The 17,157-nt window shown below is 40.3% G+C and overlaps 7 protein-coding genes across 7 annotated transcripts; 2 read left to right on the forward strand and 5 right to left on the reverse strand.

Moving 5' to 3' along the window:
* On the forward strand, positions 1 to 1,437 carry BCR41DRAFT_398238 (hypothetical protein; the record flags this gene model as incomplete). The annotated part of the gene is made up of 4 exons (XM_022028947.1): positions 1 to 171; positions 246 to 473; positions 1,157 to 1,263; positions 1,380 to 1,437. 4 exons carry the CDS (start codon positions 1 to 3, stop codon positions 1,435 to 1,437), a joined length of 564 nt encoding a protein of 187 aa, XP_021879308.1.
* Positions 1,438 to 1,779: 342 nt separating this feature from the next.
* On the reverse strand, positions 1,780 to 3,687 carry BCR41DRAFT_387936 (autophagy-related protein 22-like protein; the record flags this gene model as incomplete). Its single annotated transcript, XM_022027944.1, has 5 exons — positions 1,780 to 2,267; positions 2,368 to 2,850; positions 2,977 to 3,230; positions 3,397 to 3,413; positions 3,541 to 3,687. The coding sequence occupies 5 exons, from the start codon at positions 3,685 to 3,687 to the stop codon at positions 1,780 to 1,782; spliced, it is 1,389 nt and encodes a 462-aa protein (XP_021879309.1).
* A 2,978-nt stretch (positions 3,688 to 6,665) lies between these two features.
* Positions 6,666 to 8,047, reverse strand: BCR41DRAFT_372338 (hypothetical protein; the record flags this gene model as incomplete). The annotated part of the gene is made up of 2 exons (XM_022026670.1): positions 6,666 to 6,847; positions 6,979 to 8,047. The coding sequence occupies 2 exons, from the start codon at positions 8,045 to 8,047 to the stop codon at positions 6,666 to 6,668; spliced, it is 1,251 nt and encodes a 416-aa protein (XP_021879310.1).
* Positions 8,048 to 8,716: 669 nt separating this feature from the next.
* BCR41DRAFT_308589 (hypothetical protein) lies at positions 8,717 to 10,349 on the reverse strand (the record flags this gene model as incomplete). Its single annotated transcript, XM_022020921.1, has 2 exons — positions 8,717 to 9,181; positions 9,300 to 10,349. 2 exons carry the CDS (start codon positions 10,347 to 10,349, stop codon positions 8,717 to 8,719), a joined length of 1,515 nt encoding a protein of 504 aa, XP_021879311.1.
* A 1,818-nt stretch (positions 10,350 to 12,167) lies between these two features.
* BCR41DRAFT_357446 (Adenosylcobalamin biosynthesis, ATP:cob(I)alamin adenosyltransferase-like protein) lies at positions 12,168 to 13,462 on the forward strand. Its single transcript, XM_022024904.1, has 5 exons — positions 12,168 to 12,262; positions 12,399 to 12,511; positions 12,625 to 12,655; positions 12,814 to 13,057; positions 13,152 to 13,462. Exons 1-5 carry the CDS (start codon positions 12,189 to 12,191, stop codon positions 13,410 to 13,412), a joined length of 723 nt encoding a protein of 240 aa, XP_021879312.1. The 5' UTR covers positions 12,168 to 12,188; the 3' UTR covers positions 13,413 to 13,462.
* Positions 13,463 to 13,474: 12 nt separating this feature from the next.
* On the reverse strand, positions 13,475 to 14,743 carry BCR41DRAFT_357448 (Phospholipase/carboxylesterase/thioesterase). The gene is made up of 4 exons (XM_022024905.1): positions 14,558 to 14,743; positions 14,382 to 14,400; positions 14,102 to 14,267; positions 13,475 to 13,980 (listed from the first exon to the last, which is right to left on the reverse strand). Exons 1-4 carry the CDS (start codon positions 14,725 to 14,727, stop codon positions 13,553 to 13,555), a joined length of 783 nt encoding a protein of 260 aa, XP_021879313.1. The 5' UTR covers positions 14,728 to 14,743; the 3' UTR covers positions 13,475 to 13,552.
* A 1,257-nt stretch (positions 14,744 to 16,000) lies between these two features.
* Positions 16,001 to 16,469, reverse strand: BCR41DRAFT_398243 (hypothetical protein; the record flags this gene model as incomplete). Its single annotated transcript, XM_022028949.1, has 2 exons — positions 16,001 to 16,103; positions 16,396 to 16,469. 2 exons carry the CDS (start codon positions 16,467 to 16,469, stop codon positions 16,001 to 16,003), a joined length of 177 nt encoding a protein of 58 aa, XP_021879314.1.
* Positions 16,470 to 17,157: the final 688 nt, after the last annotated feature.

Here is a 17,157-nt window from a genome sequence, read left to right on the forward strand (position 1 = left end):
ATGGCTCGCTCAGTTGCCTTCTTGATTAGTCTTCTTGCCTTGTTGCAGACGACTTTTGCTGCTACCCTTAGTATGGGCCGTATCAAGCGAGGTGAACAAGTGATTAGTATAGAAAAGACAAATTCGGCATCACCTACCTTCTTGATCCATGGTGGTGATTTTTCGAAACAAGTCTGGCACATCCAGCAGATAGTGAATACGCCACTATCTCGAGCCCAGAGACAGGTCGTTACCTTGGGTTGTAGGGTGGGGCCTACCCTCAAGCCTTAATAGTCGCTGGTTATGCGGAACAGAAATGGGGATTTAGGGAGAGTGAAAGAGAGAAGGGCTCTTACAACTTGACCTACCCTAAGGAGCTTAGGGGTAGCGATTGGGTAATCAGTGTCTTACCCGTCTATGCCTTCCCACCTCGTATTGCTCTGCAATTAGGACATGGACGTCAAAGCCTCACGACCCATTGGAAACTTGAGAAGGTGAAGAGTTTGTTTCCCGTGATTCAGGAAGAATCCCGTAGTACTAAGCCGAGTGCCAATGCTCCTATTATATATAATATGTCTATGTTCCTTATTCATGCAAATGCAAATTCATGCATATTTAGATCAAGCGAATTGAATTGATTTGACTCTGCATGATTTTTCGAGTTTAGTTAAGCAATTGAGTTTTTTTTTTTTGTTACATCTGTCGTCAACAAAAGAATCTCAAATGCTCATACAAACAAAAACAAAATGTGACACCTCTCACTTCTGTCCATTTCATATACACAAAGCTTGCAGCATTAAAGAGAAAAAGGTGGTGATGGACTCTGGCGGATGGAATATCAGAATAATTTGATATACTCTTTAGTATAAACAAGAAATTGTCGTTTTTTTTTTTTTTATCCTGCCCACATGGTATGTTCTCCGTGGCTGTTTGCGAATGGTCCAAGAAAGCGTGGGAGCTGCCTGAACAAACTGATCACTGCTTCACAAGGTCCTTTGTCTTAAAAAAAGAAAGGAATTATGCTCCCACGCGCACTACCACTGTCTGTGTTCTTTTAGGGCAATCAAAGCAAACTTTTCCCTTTCCCTATTAGGCATTGTTCATTCCTCATATTTATCTTGTGGTATATCGGTCGCATTGAGTATCCGAATAATCATTTCTATTCAGATTTATACAGATTCGACCATCATCAGCGTCATATCGCCTGTTGGAGCATATAGACGCCATCTTGCATTCAAAGGGGGTTATTATACAGAAAATCATGATTTCTCCCAATGAAGAACAGTAAGCTCATTTGTAGAACGTTATCTTGGAGGAATAAAGGATATACATCGCTGTCATCAGGCTTTTTCAATACTTGAACAATAAAAAAAAGAGAAATAGCTGTTCATTCACGAGAGTACTGCCACCTCGGAGCTACCCCATGGATACTCTACTCAGATCAATGTAGCACCATAGAGAAACAAATGTGAGGCGAAAAATGTCCATGCTAAATACCAACTTGTTCATTTTTATTGACTCATATCACAACTTGTTATCCTTCTTCTCCCTTGCAAACCATCGAGCTTGATCCCTTCCACGCTTGACATCTACTTTAATTATTACGAACGCCCCAAGGATGAGCAGGGCTAGTGGGAACCAAAACGCTTTGCGATAATCACGGGTTGCAGTATAGATCCCGCCTGTGGCCAACGGTCCGATCCTTGTCATGTGTAAATGGGAGACAAAAGGAGGAGTTGAACGTAAGAATAAGAAATAAGCTATGAGACAAAGCGATAAATAAATGAAGTAGTGAAGAGCTTACCATGATGATCCTCTGTCTGCCAAAAGATACAAAGAAAACCATTCGTTCTCATCTCCCTCTGGACACAGCTCTGACAACATGGCCCGAGTAGATGCGTAAAATGTACCAACGATCAATCCTGTATAGACATAACAAAACCATCCTTCTCCTTTGTGTCGCAGGCCGAGGTTATCAGTGAGGTAAGGGACGATGGCCAGATAGCATAGGAATACCACATAAAACCCCACCGTCATCAGGATCATAGTTCGAGTTGTTAGGGACCATGCTTTGCGGACCCACATTAAGATATAAATTCCGACAGTAGCGGTCAAGGCCTGTACCACTGCTATAATAAGCGAGTCCGTGTGAGTGAATCCTAATTCTCGGTACAGTATGATCATTAAAACCGAAGGAATTGTGCTGATTCCATCTGAGAGGATGAACCATGCAAACATGAACTTGAAGATCTCAGGCAATTTGCGGAATGCGCGTAGAGTATTATATGCTGATTGTTATGGTTAATATTATTAACATTAGTACTTTTTGATGCTGCCCCCAAGTCAATTAAAGGAAACGGATGATCTCTATAAATATAAAAAACATACTCTTTTTCCATGAATACAGCACCCAGTTTGTTCCCTTGGGCAGAGGCTCATTCGGCCTTGGATCCAACCATGGGGCGATAGCCAGCATTCCTACGAGCCACAGAAGACCCGTAAACGCAATGGCAATTGCCAGACTAAGAGTAGTTTGCCCCATGCTCTGTGATATACCAATACAGATAAGGTTTGTGAGGACTAGCCCCCAAGCGGTAGCTATATTTGTATATGAAGCCATATCATTTATCTTTTGCTCCTCAATTTTGTATGCTACTTGAGAGGTTTCTGCAGCCAAAACATCTGGATGAGCTCGGCCGTAAAGGGGTAAAAATGAGTAAGAGAAAACGCCACAGACATTGAACAGTGTCCAACCCAGAGGAGTCAAGATTGTGGCAACCCAGAGAAGTGAAGGCTGCTGGAGGACGAAAAACCCAAAAGAATTGACGCAGCCAAGAACTGAAAAAACTATCATTAACGTTTTCCTGTAAGCTAAAGTATATGATAAATATTAGTAATAGTGATAAAGCAGGATAAAAAAAAAAAGGGACGAACAGGTTGTTACTGCTACTGTTACTACTGTAATTGCTGGTGGTTACGAGCATGATGCAAACTTACAGCCGTAATCAGCGACAGCTGAAATGGAAAGCGAGACAACGAAACATAGGACGGAAGACAGTGACGATATATAGAGTGAGATTGTACCAGGCTCCAGATAATGACCAAATACCGACGTTACACATTTGAACCCTGGGACTGTCGTGTCACAAGGAATGGAATGATCATGCGCTTCCACCCCAATCTTGGAGGCTGTGTCTTGGATCAACAGAGGGATCAATGTTATCCCCGCAACGTAGCCGTACCCACAATGCCTATCGGTTTATCAATTTCATATTTACAAGTATTTTTTTTTTTTTTTTTTTTTTTTTTTTAGTAGAAGATATGAGCGGAAGGGAGATTAGCCTATGTTTGTGTTCGTACACTGGCCACCAATAACTGCTGTGTTTGTAATGTAAGGAAGATGCAGAGTGTACCTACGTGCCACTTTGAATGTACTACAAACAATGCCAGAGGAAAAAAAAAAAAAAAAAAAGAAACACAGACATGGTCAGTGCACAAAGTCTTTTTTATTTTTATTTTTTATTTTTTATTTTCTTTTTTTTATAATAACTTTTTCTTTACCCAGGCCCAGAGTTCTGATTTTTTAAGTGCTTTCAGAGGGTGCTGATAGCTATGACTATGCTTTTGCTTTTCTTCATAGTTCATATTTAGATCAGCCACTTGCTCCATCGACGAAATGTCGCTGGTACGAGTAGTCACTTGATGCATTAAGGTTAGCAAATGAGGTTGAAGATCAGTTGGTTGTAACTACTAGAGTGTGGGAACCTTATAAAATGATGAGAGGAGCAATGTGGAGATGGCAAAGAAGGAGGAATGTATGGAGCAATAAAAAAAAAAAAAAAAAAAGTAAAGGCGGAAGGAAAGAAAGAGAAAGAGGAATAAGAAAGAGGGATAAGAAACAAGGATAAGAAACAGGGAGAGGGATAGGGAATGGAATTGTATAGGAAAAGTAAAAAAATAAGGTTTACTCAGCCTTCTTTCATGCAAGTACGTGTAAGACTGCAATCGAGATAACGATAATATATACTGTATCACTTTACCGCCGTTTCTCTTCATCAATTTTTGTTGTTTGTAAAAGTCTCTCTCTCCTGGTATTTCTGGACAATTGTGCATCTCATCCCTTGATCGCCAGAAGGCCCTTTTTTTCTTTTACAACTATTTTTAAGTACACAGCATGACTAGGACCCTTGTACAGTCGAATCTGATTTTTATAGGCGTTTTCTTAAGAAAAACGTCTATAAATTTGATTAAATTGACCTCCCTAAATGTTTTATTCTAAAATGACGTTTGAAAAGTCACACATATATATTTCTCACATGACATGTGATGAGAAACAAAAATTTTTATTTTTTTTACTCATTGCTGCTTATAACAAAAAAAAACTACTCATTGCTGCTTCTCGACGTGTAAGTATCCACTTCATCCCTGCAGCTTGCACAAGTACGCACCAAGTCCTTCACTATCTTTCGGATCTTCCGTTTCTTTGCAGAGCCTTGACTAGTCTTCTGTCTGATGTGTTTAAGGCCTTCATGACTGAGTACTTCGTGATCTCCTGCTAAACGCTTCAATATTTGAAAGGTTACATCCATATCCATATCGGCAAGCGGTGAGCTTTCAGCTTCAGCAGGGCTGGAAGTAGCACTACTAGGTTCTGCTACGTATTCGCTGCTTGTCCTATCTCCCACGGTCCTCTCCTGTTGCAGGGCTTCTTCAACTAGCTCTTGCTCATCCTTTTTCTGTACTACTTCGAAATGCCAGCCTTTGGTCATAGAGACCTCAGCGATCAACTGCTGGAAGTATGCTCTCTCTTGATTTTTGTATCGGTTATGTCGAATAAGCGGCCGCATTTCTTCATCGACTGCCGGCCTTTGACAACGGAGCCGCTCACGCATTTCAGTCGGAAGGATTGGCGTTTTGGCAAAACAGTTTCGAAGCGTATGTGGCTTGATGTGACTCCATGCCTCAGGGATCAGTGCCCATGCTTCGCCGTTAGAAATAGATTTTTTGTTGCCAAAATTCAACGAGATACGACTCCGCGTCAGCGCACAACGACATCGACATGCGCGTTCCAGAGGAAGGGATCCCTTGGAGGCATATCCGAATACAGCGACTACCAAAAAACTCGACTCCAGTAACTCAGCCTCTCGATGCTGGGGTGATAAGCGTATTCAAGCGGACGTTCTTGGAATTGCTTACTTCCGAAACAAGGAGAAGAAGTGTGGGTTGCGAGAGCTCATCATCAAACTTTTGCAACCACTTGATGAATATACATCGATTCATCCATCCTGAATCCGCTTTCTCCATAGTCATTTTCAATGCCTTATCTTGTTCGACTTGTCTCGCGAAGTGTTTGGCTAACGAATATCAAACAAATGCAATTGTCACGAAAGGAAATAAGAAAAAATAACAGCTAACATGGACTATTACATTCAATGTATTACCGATGACTAATGGCTTTAATGAAGTCATTGTATTGGCCATAGAGAGAGAAGTGCCAGAGGCATTGATGCAAAATAAGATAGACACCTTGCATTCTCTGAGAGCTTTGGCACCAGTTTTGGAGGTTGGTATCGTGTAGGATTTGGAATCCAGCTCTTTCAAATAGAACCCTGTTTCATCGCAATTAAATATATTATCGGGGGTGTACTCAGCGCAGATCTGGCGAATTTTTTCGAGCTCAGGTTCAATTGCGTCCAAGTCAACCGAAGCTGCTTCTCCATGAAGTTGACAATATGAAATACGATGGCGCTTCTTAAAAGTATCGAACCAATAAGCCGAAAATGATGGCTGTGCTTCAGATAGTGTATTTCCTGATTCATCTTGAAGATCACAGAGAACCGTGTATGTTACATTGGCTGCGTGTTTGAGCATCCTGCCGTTGATATACCGACTTTTCTTTCGTTGTCGCTGTATCCAGTAGTAGAGGACTTCCTCGAGAACCACGTTTTTTTCGCTCAACGATATAATGTGAGCCCGGGGGGTATACCTCGGCTGCAGCTCGAATTTTGTTTTCATTATGAAGTAATCGCTGAAAGCTACTTTTTGGAACGTATAACTCCTATTAAGCATCCGAAAGATTTAGGAGAAAGCTTGACTGGGAGGCAGTCTTTCCGCTGTTCAAGGTAATGATAAATATCCAATAGTTCAACTTGTTTTTCAAGGGAGTATGAGACCCTAGACATCGGGATCTCAAACTGTTTGGGGTTTGGGAGCAAAATAACAGCGGACATGTCATTTTTTCGGGCACTCTTTAGAAGCTCACTATACCTCTGTTCATGAGTGCGGTCGAGCTCTTCCAGCTCGCGCTTTGTATATTTTTTATCATACTTAGTGGGGAGGAGAAGGAGTTTTTTATTGTTTGCATCGTTTTAATTGAACTGTGGTGATGACTGTAAAAAGATGTACTTTTTTGATTGTAAAGGCTAACAAAAAAAGTGTGTCATGTGAGAAATATATATGTGTGGCTTTCCAAACGTCATTTTAGAATAAAACATTTAGGGAGGTCAATTTAATCAAATTTATAGGCGTTTTTCTTAAGAAAACGCCTATAAAAATCAGATTCGACTGTACATTGGATTATTTTAGTATTTTGGCAATTGCCATCTGGTGGGTTTGATCTTAATCTGACATCCTGACTGTGACGTTTCCCTGAAACCTTGCACTATTTTAGTACTATGGTCACTATTTTAGTACTGTGGCAATTTCACAATCATGCCATCCAATTCAGGTTTGATCTTAATCTGACACCCTAGCCGAGATGTTTCTCTACGACCCACCGCATACTCTAGCATATCCTCCTCTGCATCTGTTACTACTGGTAGTCTTGCGCTGAATGGTGGCTCGATATACACGTGACAAGTTGCACACTCTATCCATTTTTTTTTTTTTTTTTTTTTTTTTTTTGGTCGCCACCGAACGCATTCAGAAAATATTAGCTGCAATGTTCAAGGTCAAAAATAACATAAATGGGGATTTTTTTTTTGCTTTTCTTTTACTTACCAAGTTGGCCTCCACATGTACATTCAAGTGCCTGATAAATATCATGGCGGCTAGGATCCTTGTCCTTAACAATGTCCAGAATACTCTCACCAACTTTAGCATTGATCTCTGTTCGGACTTTTTGGAATGACTCAAAGATAACCTTGATTCTTTGACCTTCTTCGGTCGTGGATGTTGGTGCTGTTACTGTTGATTTGCTTGACTTCTCTGAATCGACGGATAAGGCTGTACGTTGCTCCTTTAGACCATCATCCTCATACAAATCCTCTCCTGGTAGAGAGAATAGAGATTGAGGCTGTTGTTGTCCCTGATTTTGATTCCGGGCAGTTAGCCCTTGTTTTTGTTGTTTCCGCATTTCCAACCAGTGTTCATAAAACTTGATTTGTTCTTCTTTAGTCATACCCATCCTTCCTCTCCATTTTTCAATCATGATAGGCGCCCTTTCTTTCAGTCTCTGCTCCCTTACATCTGCCGCAATACCCCCGTTCGCCAACGCATCAAACAAGATCTGCTGAGCATCCGTTGAATCTTGTTCAGACACATATCCATGCCAATCCCCTAAGGGATACATGATAGTGTTAGGGGCCCACTTATGTCCTCCAATATGACTGACTCCATACACTTTAATTGAATTCTGCAACCCAGTTGCTTGAACCATATCCTTCAAAATCCGATAAAGCTCGCCGCCTTGTTCACCACATCGACAGTCTCGTGCTCCATGAACACAGACCAGAACTGCACTCGGTTCTGGAACCAACTCGATCTGTACCAGCTCGCCACTCCCAGGTACCAATTCCATTGTAATGTTGTTACTATCGTGGTGATCGGTAGAGTCAGCGATTGCTTTCTGTATTGCTGGACGTAAAGTTCCTACAGGATATTGTTGTAAATAACGAGCCAAATCCTTAAAAGCCTCATATCGGATCGCTTTGAACTTTATATTATCTGGGAATAAAATCAGATCGTGCCTTGGACCCTTTGTTGGAAGTAGGTTTGCTTCATCTTTTACAGCATCTGATGGTTCATCCACAAAGTTGACTTTGACTTCTTGATCACGAACAACAGTCATTAATAGATTGTGATATGGATCGGCGAGCTCAGGTTTTTTGGTCCATTTTGAACCAGGGAGACCCGTGCAGATTACAAGATGACGATTATAAGCAGGCATTGAGCCCTGAATCATTTCCGTTTCCTCTTTAACTTTAGTGGACATGAAGCGACGAAGATTGGAATATGTAAGCCATTGTTGGACAGTAGGACTGCCACGGTAGGTATTATGGTGATAAGAGGCACGGGATAAAAATAATGAGAGAGAAGTCCTAGTTGTGGTGGAAAGCGTGGAACGGAGTGTACTCATTCGACAACATTGTGTGATGGTGAGAATAGAAGATCTGGATCGGACATTGTTGCATGGGATCACAAGAGTCCTCTCAAGTTTCGCTTTAGTCGCTATCCGGAATGCAGTCGACATTTGTAATGACGTGAATGAATGAGGGATTGTAATTCTGCTTGATGGTGACAAGATCAAGTAAATGAATCATGAATAACAGTAACAGAATTAGCTGACTGGCTGGAACGGAGATTGCTTTTCCGAAAGCGTGAACTGTAAATTCTAAGGCACTGTTTTTCCGCCTTTGTTTTCTTCGATGGCAATGGCAATTGTGTTTTTATTTCCTTTTTCAGTGTTATTTACATCAGGAGCTTTTTTTAAATGATACACAAGAAGATTTTTTTTTTATTAAAAGTTCATAAAAGTACTCCTGCGCCAGAATGGATACCAGACGAGTGCTGAGCAGAACACGCCCAAAGTGATGGCTACGGATACATGAATCATAGTCAAGACAAAAACGAACCCTTGAGATGGATCACTTCCAATGATCGCCAAGATCCCTCGAACTCCCACACTCCCAGGCACCAACAACAAGACCCCACTCAACAATGGTACATAACTCAACTGTCCTGTCAGTCGGCCATACAATTTACCCGTAATCCCAACACAGAAGGCAGCAATTGCTGCTGTAATCTGAGGTCCAGAACTCTTGAGGAACAATGTGACCACAAACCCTACAGCTGTTACTAACGTCATCCCGAGCCATTGTCGAGGATGAGCATTGAACACAATATTGATGGATGCAGAGACTGCTGGGTAAATCAAGAAATACCACCATCGATCAATTGGATTTTGACATACTGAAACAGTGGTCTTGATAGAGCCGTGGGAGATCTAGTAATGTACCATATATATAAAAGCAACTGAATTGAGTTTTGAGGTCCATTGAAATGGATACTATTGTCATCAACACCTACGATAAAAAGAAAACCAGGCTTACATAATCCCACAGTTCTGCACCAATGGAGAGTCCAAACCCAAGAAAGAAAGCGTACATGAGTGCATAAAACATCCTCACTGCTCCAGAGACAATATTCCTGGACGATAATTCCATGATGGCTTGCGTTAGGACCAGTCCAGGTAATAATACCACTATTCCTGCCAGCGCCACAGCAGAGAAACAGACCCGGTCCCCAAAGGCCTTGGCCACAAATCCCACCAAGATACTGGAAGTCATCTCAAAGACATTTCCATAGACTGGGAATTTGGAAGCCACGACAGCCAACATCCCTACCATTAATCCACAACATCCTGCCAAGAGCATATCCCAACCACCTCCATTAAACGCAAGGGGCGCTACAAATGCTGAAGATCCCATCCACCCCAACAATGTCAACCACAATGGATACATCCCCGGTTCTGATGTCAGCTGTTCTAAATCACGATTGGCTTTTTCAATTGGCATATGATCTTTAAGGACCGCAAGTGCGATCCGATGGACCTCCGCTAGCTTGTTCATATCCATGCCTTGGTTGCACTTTAAATGTCGAGTGTCACTTGTATGAGTCTCTGGGTCACTAAATGACACAGTCATACTTCCAGGTAGGAGTGCGAACGATGCATCAACACTCATTTTCCTTGCCAAGAGCACACAAGTTTCTTCGATTCGATGAGAAGGTGCGCCATACAGAATGAGGGATTTTGCCATCATGATTAAGAATGATTGGCGACTCAGAATATCTGCAATATCACGATGGATAATTCTATTATCGAGGTCCTTAATATAGTGTTTCTTGCTTCTTTCTTTGGATGAATGAAGATGTGGATCATGGTCATTGTCGTTGCTACTTTCATGATGGAAGTGATGGCAATGGCAAGAGTGTAGAGTCTTTTTAGTCTCATCAAAAGCGAAAGAGTTGCGTGGAGAGACCTTGGGGGTGGTGGTAATGGAGGGCGACGCCGACTTGGATATACTCTTGCAATGTGTATCCGAGTTGTTTCTGGAGCGGTAATAGAGACCTTTTTTTGTTTTTTTGGGCATAAGACGCCTGACAGACGACCGATATTCATTTGACATAGGAGTGGATGATGTGGCATTTGCGGGTACAGCCACTGCGCTAGCTGCTGCTGCAACAGCAGCTTCAGTTTCATTGCGTTGTAGCTTTAAGAGATGACTAAGAACTCCTCCCTTGGATTTATTAAACCGACGATGAAGCCCCTCTTGACCCGATTGATCAACACCGTTGTAGTAGTCTTCTTCAAGATGTGTAGTAATGTTCTCCTGCCTCTTTTTTTCATCGTGATAGTCTTCTGGTGAAATCTCATCATGTTTTGAAGTGGGGTTAAAGTTTTCTTTTTCTTGCTCCACATATTTCAAATTTGCCTCGAGATCATCGTTGTCTCTCGCAGCTCTCTTATCCTGATCCAGCTTATAGTTCCGTCTAACTGTGAAGGCTCGCTTGATCGATGCAAGTCTCGATTTATCGCTGCTACCATTTCCTCCTGGCTGTATTCCAGTTGCAATTGCATCTTCATCCCTGTCTCTGATGTCATTTGTTTTACTATCATTCATACTCGTGTCTCCCCCTGGGATTATTGTCATCTCTTGTAGTCTCTGTTGTTCTTGATGCTGCTGCTGCTGTTGTTGATGTATCAACGATGGCAATGGCACAGTACCCGAGAAACTGCCTAATAGGTCTGGATCTTGAATAGCTCTGGCATAGCGCTCGATACCCAGACTCAGTTTCCATAATTCAGTTTCAGAGAACCTCAACGGCGTCGATTCAAGAGTGGAGGAAGGAGATCCTGATGAGGCAAAAAGGACGGTAGCAGGTGTATGCAGTCTACTATCTTCGAAAGGACTAGAAGAGGGAAATGCAAAACCAGAGGATGTCCCTCCAAGCACCTCTGGACTGTTAAGTGCAATTGGTTGAATAGATTGGAGAAAGGATGTTGAAGTTGAAGTTGAAGTGGATGAGGAAGTGTCATCGCTTGTCATGATGTTAATGGTGATGGTGGTGGCGGTGGTAGTGATGATGTCTTTGGATACCAATGTGCGTGGACTAGTAGGAATAAAGGGTATAGAGTGGACAGTGAAGGATGTGGGTATGAGTAGTTGACAAGACAGACAGGAAAAAAAAAAAGTAATCGCTTAAATTCTTTATTTTATTTTAACTTTTTTTTTTTTTGCTATGATCTGAGGAACTTAAGAGGTACCTGGGTCCTATTTTAAAAAGGGCCAAAAGGGCTATATGAAGCAATGTTTGTGCCACCAATGGTGTTTTTATTTTTTTTATTATTTTTTTTTTTTATTTTTTTTTATTTTTTTTTATTTTTTTTTGTTTATGGCAGTATTATATGCGAAGATTAACATGCCAGTTAGATCTTTATACATGTAAACGAGGGTGAGACCATTAAACTTCATAAACTTCTTATTAGACTTTTGTTGCTTGAATGGATGCAGAAAGCGGAGCTCCAAAAGGAGATACTTTTCTAACTTCTAAGGAATGTAATTGGTTGTTTTCAAAAGAGCATCATACGCTCGGAACCTGGGCCTTGACTGGACCAAGTAGATGTGTATATATTTACTACAATATGGATATAATAAACGCTAATCTGAGCTTCGTTCATGCACTAAAAGCCTAGAACAAGAAAAAAAAAAGAAAAAAAAAAGTGAATGAAGAAAGGAGGAAAGATATTCGATGTCCAAATGAGGCAAGCAATGGGATTACCTGTGTACCTGAAAAAATGTCCCACGGTGTACGGTGTGGATAGCAATTGCTTGAAAGATAATGAAGTGGCTTTTTTTTAATTCGACTCCTGGAGGTTTCATTGTCAAAGGTCTCATGCATGTTCATTCAGCATTCATTCATCCAAGTAAATGACGATGTATCTCGGCGCATTTCGGGCAACACTAAGACGAACGGGCAATTGTGCTTTTTCTACAGGGACAAGGCAAGGAGAACGAGTTTGGCTTTCCAATTTTTTTTTTTTTTTTTTTTTTTTTAAAAACAATTATCATCGTTATGATAACTATTGTAATCAAAATAATTCAAAGCTAACTTTTACAAGTCCATCTGAAAACTATCAGGGTGTTGTTGGCTGGAAGACCCAAAATCTACACTAAAACGGGAGACAAAGGCACATCTGCTCTTTTTACTGGAGAACGCAGACCCAAAGATGACGTCGTCTTTGACGCGTTAGGTAATAACAGAGTTAGAACAATGTACTGTATACATTTTTGAAAAGCTGAGAAGAAAAAATTGTCCATGAACCTTGTTACTTAAACTTCTTTTTACTTTATCTCTTGAACACAGGCACAAACGACGAGCTGTCATCGTCAATCGGGTACGTGGGGTATTAGGTTTTGGATATTAAGATCGGATGACTTTAAATGTTTTAAAATACCAAAGAGTCGCTGTTTATTAAACAAGCATGTTTAGTGGATTGTTAATATTATTATTATTGTTAATATTTGCAACGGTGTAATATTATTAATCTGCTAGTTTGGCCCGTGAGTTCTGTTTGGATCAAGGTGAAGGGCTTAATGGGATGATCGGGCAACTGGAACAGATTCAATGTTTGTTACAGGATATCGGGTCCAATATTGCGACACCTCGGGACTCCGCTACAGCTCCACGTCTTGCCCGAACTGAATTTGATTCGGATGGCCAACATGTCCAGGATCTGGAGACCTGGATAGATACTATGGATCAGGAATTACCTCCGCTGACCAGCTTCATCCTTCCTGTAAGAGCGCGACTAAAATCGTTTATAATTCTATGACGTCGACGTTAACACTAATACTTTTTTTTTTTTTTTTTTTTTTTTGATTTGGATATAGTCTGGAGGCAAGGCTGCTGCTGCGCTTCATATTGCAAGATCTGTAAGTCGTCGGACTGAAAGAAGAGTCGTGCCGCTGGCGCAGGAACAAAGGGTCGATAAGAGTGTGGCTGTCTATTTGAACCGATTGAGCGACTATTTATTTACATGTGGACGATATGCTGCCATGAAGGCAGGTCGTCAAGAGGCTGTTTATAAAAAACCCAGAGCGCCGCGGGTTAAAAAAAATTCTTCAATTGCAACGGCATCAGAAGAAGAATAGTTACAATAATAATAATAATAATAATAATAATAATAACAATAATAAAAAGGCGTATTACACTTGTGTGGAACAAATGAATGACGCAAAGTTGTCTTTATGTATTTCTCTAATATGAGCTTCTTATTACAATTAAGGTGTCTCTAAGCCTTTGCTGAAACGGGTTCACTATTTGTGGTTTCTGGGATGGTCTCCTTAAAGAAACTCAGCAGATCTCGAAGTTCTTGAGGGCAAGAGCTATGTCCCATATTACGGTAAGTGTTGAATCTAACGTTGAACTTGTGTTTTTTCAACAATTCCACAGACTGTTGGCCATATTCATATCGGACCACAGGATCCTGATCACCATGTCCCCAGAAGATAGGAGTCTTTCTGTTGGCATCTGAAGCCATATTCATGATCTTCCCATGCAAAGGCATATATCCGCTCAAGGAGACGATTCCTGCAAATTTGTATTCAGAAGTCAATCCTAGCAAGAGCCCCATCACACAACCTTGAGAGAATCCGCCAATGACAATCCGGTTTGCGGGAATACCATTCTGTTCAACTTCTTCTCGGATGATTTCCATCGCTTTTTTTTTTTTTTTTTTTTTTTTTAAATAAAAAATAAAAGAGTTTGCTAATTAGAAGAGTAAAAAGATAAGAAATAAAAGAGATTGAAGAACTCATGGTATATTATCTCTTTAGCTAACCTTGTTGACGTGACTTGAACATGCCCTCCTCATCCTGCTCCTGGTCAACATTGGCCAATGACTTGATGTCATACCAAGATGGCATCTTCATGCCATAGTTCAAAGTCACAGGCATCGAGGGCGCATTAGGGAAAATAAACTTGACATGGGGAAGATGCTCTCCCAACTATCGAAATGAGTCAAACCTCCTTTTAATATAACATTCCGGTAATATCTCTTCATGAATGATATTGTTCAAAATTCCTTTGTATATATTTCAGTAAGGTATTTTCTAGATTACCTGTTCTCCAACCGGTGCCCTATGAAGATTTCAAAGACAGGAAGAGAGAGGAAGGAGGGAAACCAAGATCAATTAAAAGCCAAACGGACAGGAATCGCTTGTTGTGAATGCATCGGGCTGGATAAATATTATTTTTCTATTTATTCGATTTTATTTTTGAAATAAAAGATACTTACCATCCCTCACCAGAGTCGCCGAGTCCGTGAAAGAAGATGACAGTGGCAGTGTGCTTGGCACTGGCCTTGTGAATGACTGAAGTCAACTTTTGGAGTGAGGATGCCATGATGATTGCTCGAATTAATAAACAGAAAATGAGAGAAAAAATGAATTGATTGAATGTTTTCATTAGAGCGTTTTTATCCAGGGTTCTTTAAAATTAAAAGCGATCGAGATTTTCTTTTTTTTTTTTTTATCCATTTGGAACACATGACTTCACTCGAAATTTCTTGATGATGTTCATAAAAGGATATTTCAGTTAAGTACCTGAAGCTATCTGGATGCTCTAGGATGTGATCACTATGACAGCTCTTGCCTGCAGTTGATGATACCAATGAATGACCTTGAACCACAAGTCTATCTCCATCGTAAAGAAACAAATCTTTTTTTTTTTTTTTTTTTTTTTTTTATATTAATACTGTTAGAGATAATAGAAAGTAAACATGCTGCTAGGCCTTTCAGCTTCTCTATTGTCTAGTTTTTGTTTGCAGGACTGCTTGGCATGTCCCTAACTAATGAGACTACAACTGAATTGGATCGAAAACTTTGTATCCAGATAATAATAGTTAGAAGGGTGTAGGTACATATTATGAATGCCAACTTTTCTTTAGCACCCAAAGTGACTAAATGTTCCTCTTTTTTTTTTTTTTTTTTTTTTTTTTTTTTTTGCCAAATACTACATTTTCCTTTACAACTCGGGCAAATATGGGGCTCAGGCTCATTGAGCCATCAATTGCTCAAGTGAAGGCCATCATCCATAGCATGGATAATAAAAACCAATTCTATGTTAAAGCATATGGTCGGTTTCGAACGCTAGTGAATATCTCTTCTCTATGCCAAATTGACAAAAAACACAATAAAAAAGCTGGGGATATAGTTTTCTTGACATTGATTATACGCGAGCGGAATAGGACTCGTGTATGAAAAAGGAGGAAACAGCATAGGATTGGAATTTGTATTTGATCCGCGCGGTCATCTTTCTTATCCATTAATTGGAAATTGTCAATATCAAGAGCCGCATTATTTCCGTAACGCTGAATTATCTGCCATGATCTTCGAACATTGACCCTTTTTTGTTTAAAAAAAAAAAAAAAAAACAACCACGTAAAAGTGATGATGGCTCCCTTGCCATTTAATAATATACTTTATCGGAATCTCAAGTTCATTGAGACCAGTGATCTGTACTCGCGACAGGTTCTGTAGCCATCTATATCATCCATAGTTTTTGGGGACCTGATTTATGAGAATCAACGGAACAGAAAATATACTCTTATTTGAATATGTCAAAGTCGCGATGAGAGTGGAGTTTTTATTAGAATCTCTTTTTTTTTAATGACAAGCGTGTAAAGGTAGAAAAAAATCTATCAATAACGTTTTGAGTTGACTTTGAATCGTTTGATCGTTTAAAGTGCTTGAGCTCTGTTGGCGTTGTACTTGAGGTAGTACTCCGTGCGAGTGTTGCGGTTAGCGAGAGCAACCTTGTACCAGTAGCCATAAGCAGCGACACTTAAAAAAAAAAAAAAAAAGGTTAACGTGTAAAATGTTAGCATCGGATTAATTCATTATAAATTACGGATACTCCTGAAGAAATAATTGAAATGACATGTTGCTGGTTTTCTGATTTCTGGTTTTAAATGTTGCCATGTAAGACACAGATTTTTGTGATACTGCAGATTTAATAGATGTCGGATTCTTCCTGTTCGGGAAAAGACAGATCCGAGACTAGATTGTATTGTAGTGCAAAATCTTTTTTTTTTTTTTTATTGAACAAAAATAAAGAACATAAATGAGGACGTACGTTCCAAAGGTAAGAGAGAAGCCAATATGGCTCAACATGGACTTTGCAAGGAGGTTTTGAACAGGAGCAACCATTTTTTAGAATTCGGTGGAGTTGATGTGATGAAAGAAAAAGAAATTTATTCATTTCTTTCCGATGTTGAATGTGCTCAATTAAGAGCGGCACAATTAATGCCTAAATTACGTCACCGAGGATGCGCTCCTGCTTGTTATTAGTAACAAGGGCCGATCCCAGAAATCCTTATAATCGTTGGCGACTCTCTAACCAAAAACGGCATTTTACGCTGTGTCAGTGTCTCCAAGTCTTTCCACAGCACGCTCGTCAAATCTACTTGGCAAAGGATTGACGAGCGTACTTTGGAAAGTCTTGGAGACGTAGATTTAGTGTAAAATGCCATTTTTATCTAGGGCATTGCCGACGATTGAAAGGATCTCTAGGATTGACAATCATATAAAGAGATAGCGGAGCAAGGTCAAGACTAAAAGACTAGCTGCTATTTCTTTATATCAGCCAAAAGAAATAAAAATGTAATATTTTCATTTCGATTGCGTTTTCATTTTCGTATTATTCTCCTCCTCCTTCCTTCCTTTTTTTTTTTTTTTTTTTTTTTTTTTTACCACTGACACCTTCAGCGCTATGAGGCAGCATGAGGCAGTAAGAGTGATACGTGATACCTATGTTGTTTTCTGTGATGAAGCCCCTCTGCAGCACAGGCACTGCTTGAAGGCTGTGGATAGGCTGCTTCAAGATATCATGAGACTC

This window comes from Lobosporangium transversale (assembly GCF_002105155.1).
Source record: "Lobosporangium transversale strain NRRL 3116 chromosome Unknown BCR41scaffold_30, whole genome shotgun sequence".
NCBI classification, from domain to species: domain Eukaryota; kingdom Fungi; phylum Mortierellomycota; class Mortierellomycetes; order Mortierellales; family Mortierellaceae; genus Lobosporangium; species Lobosporangium transversale.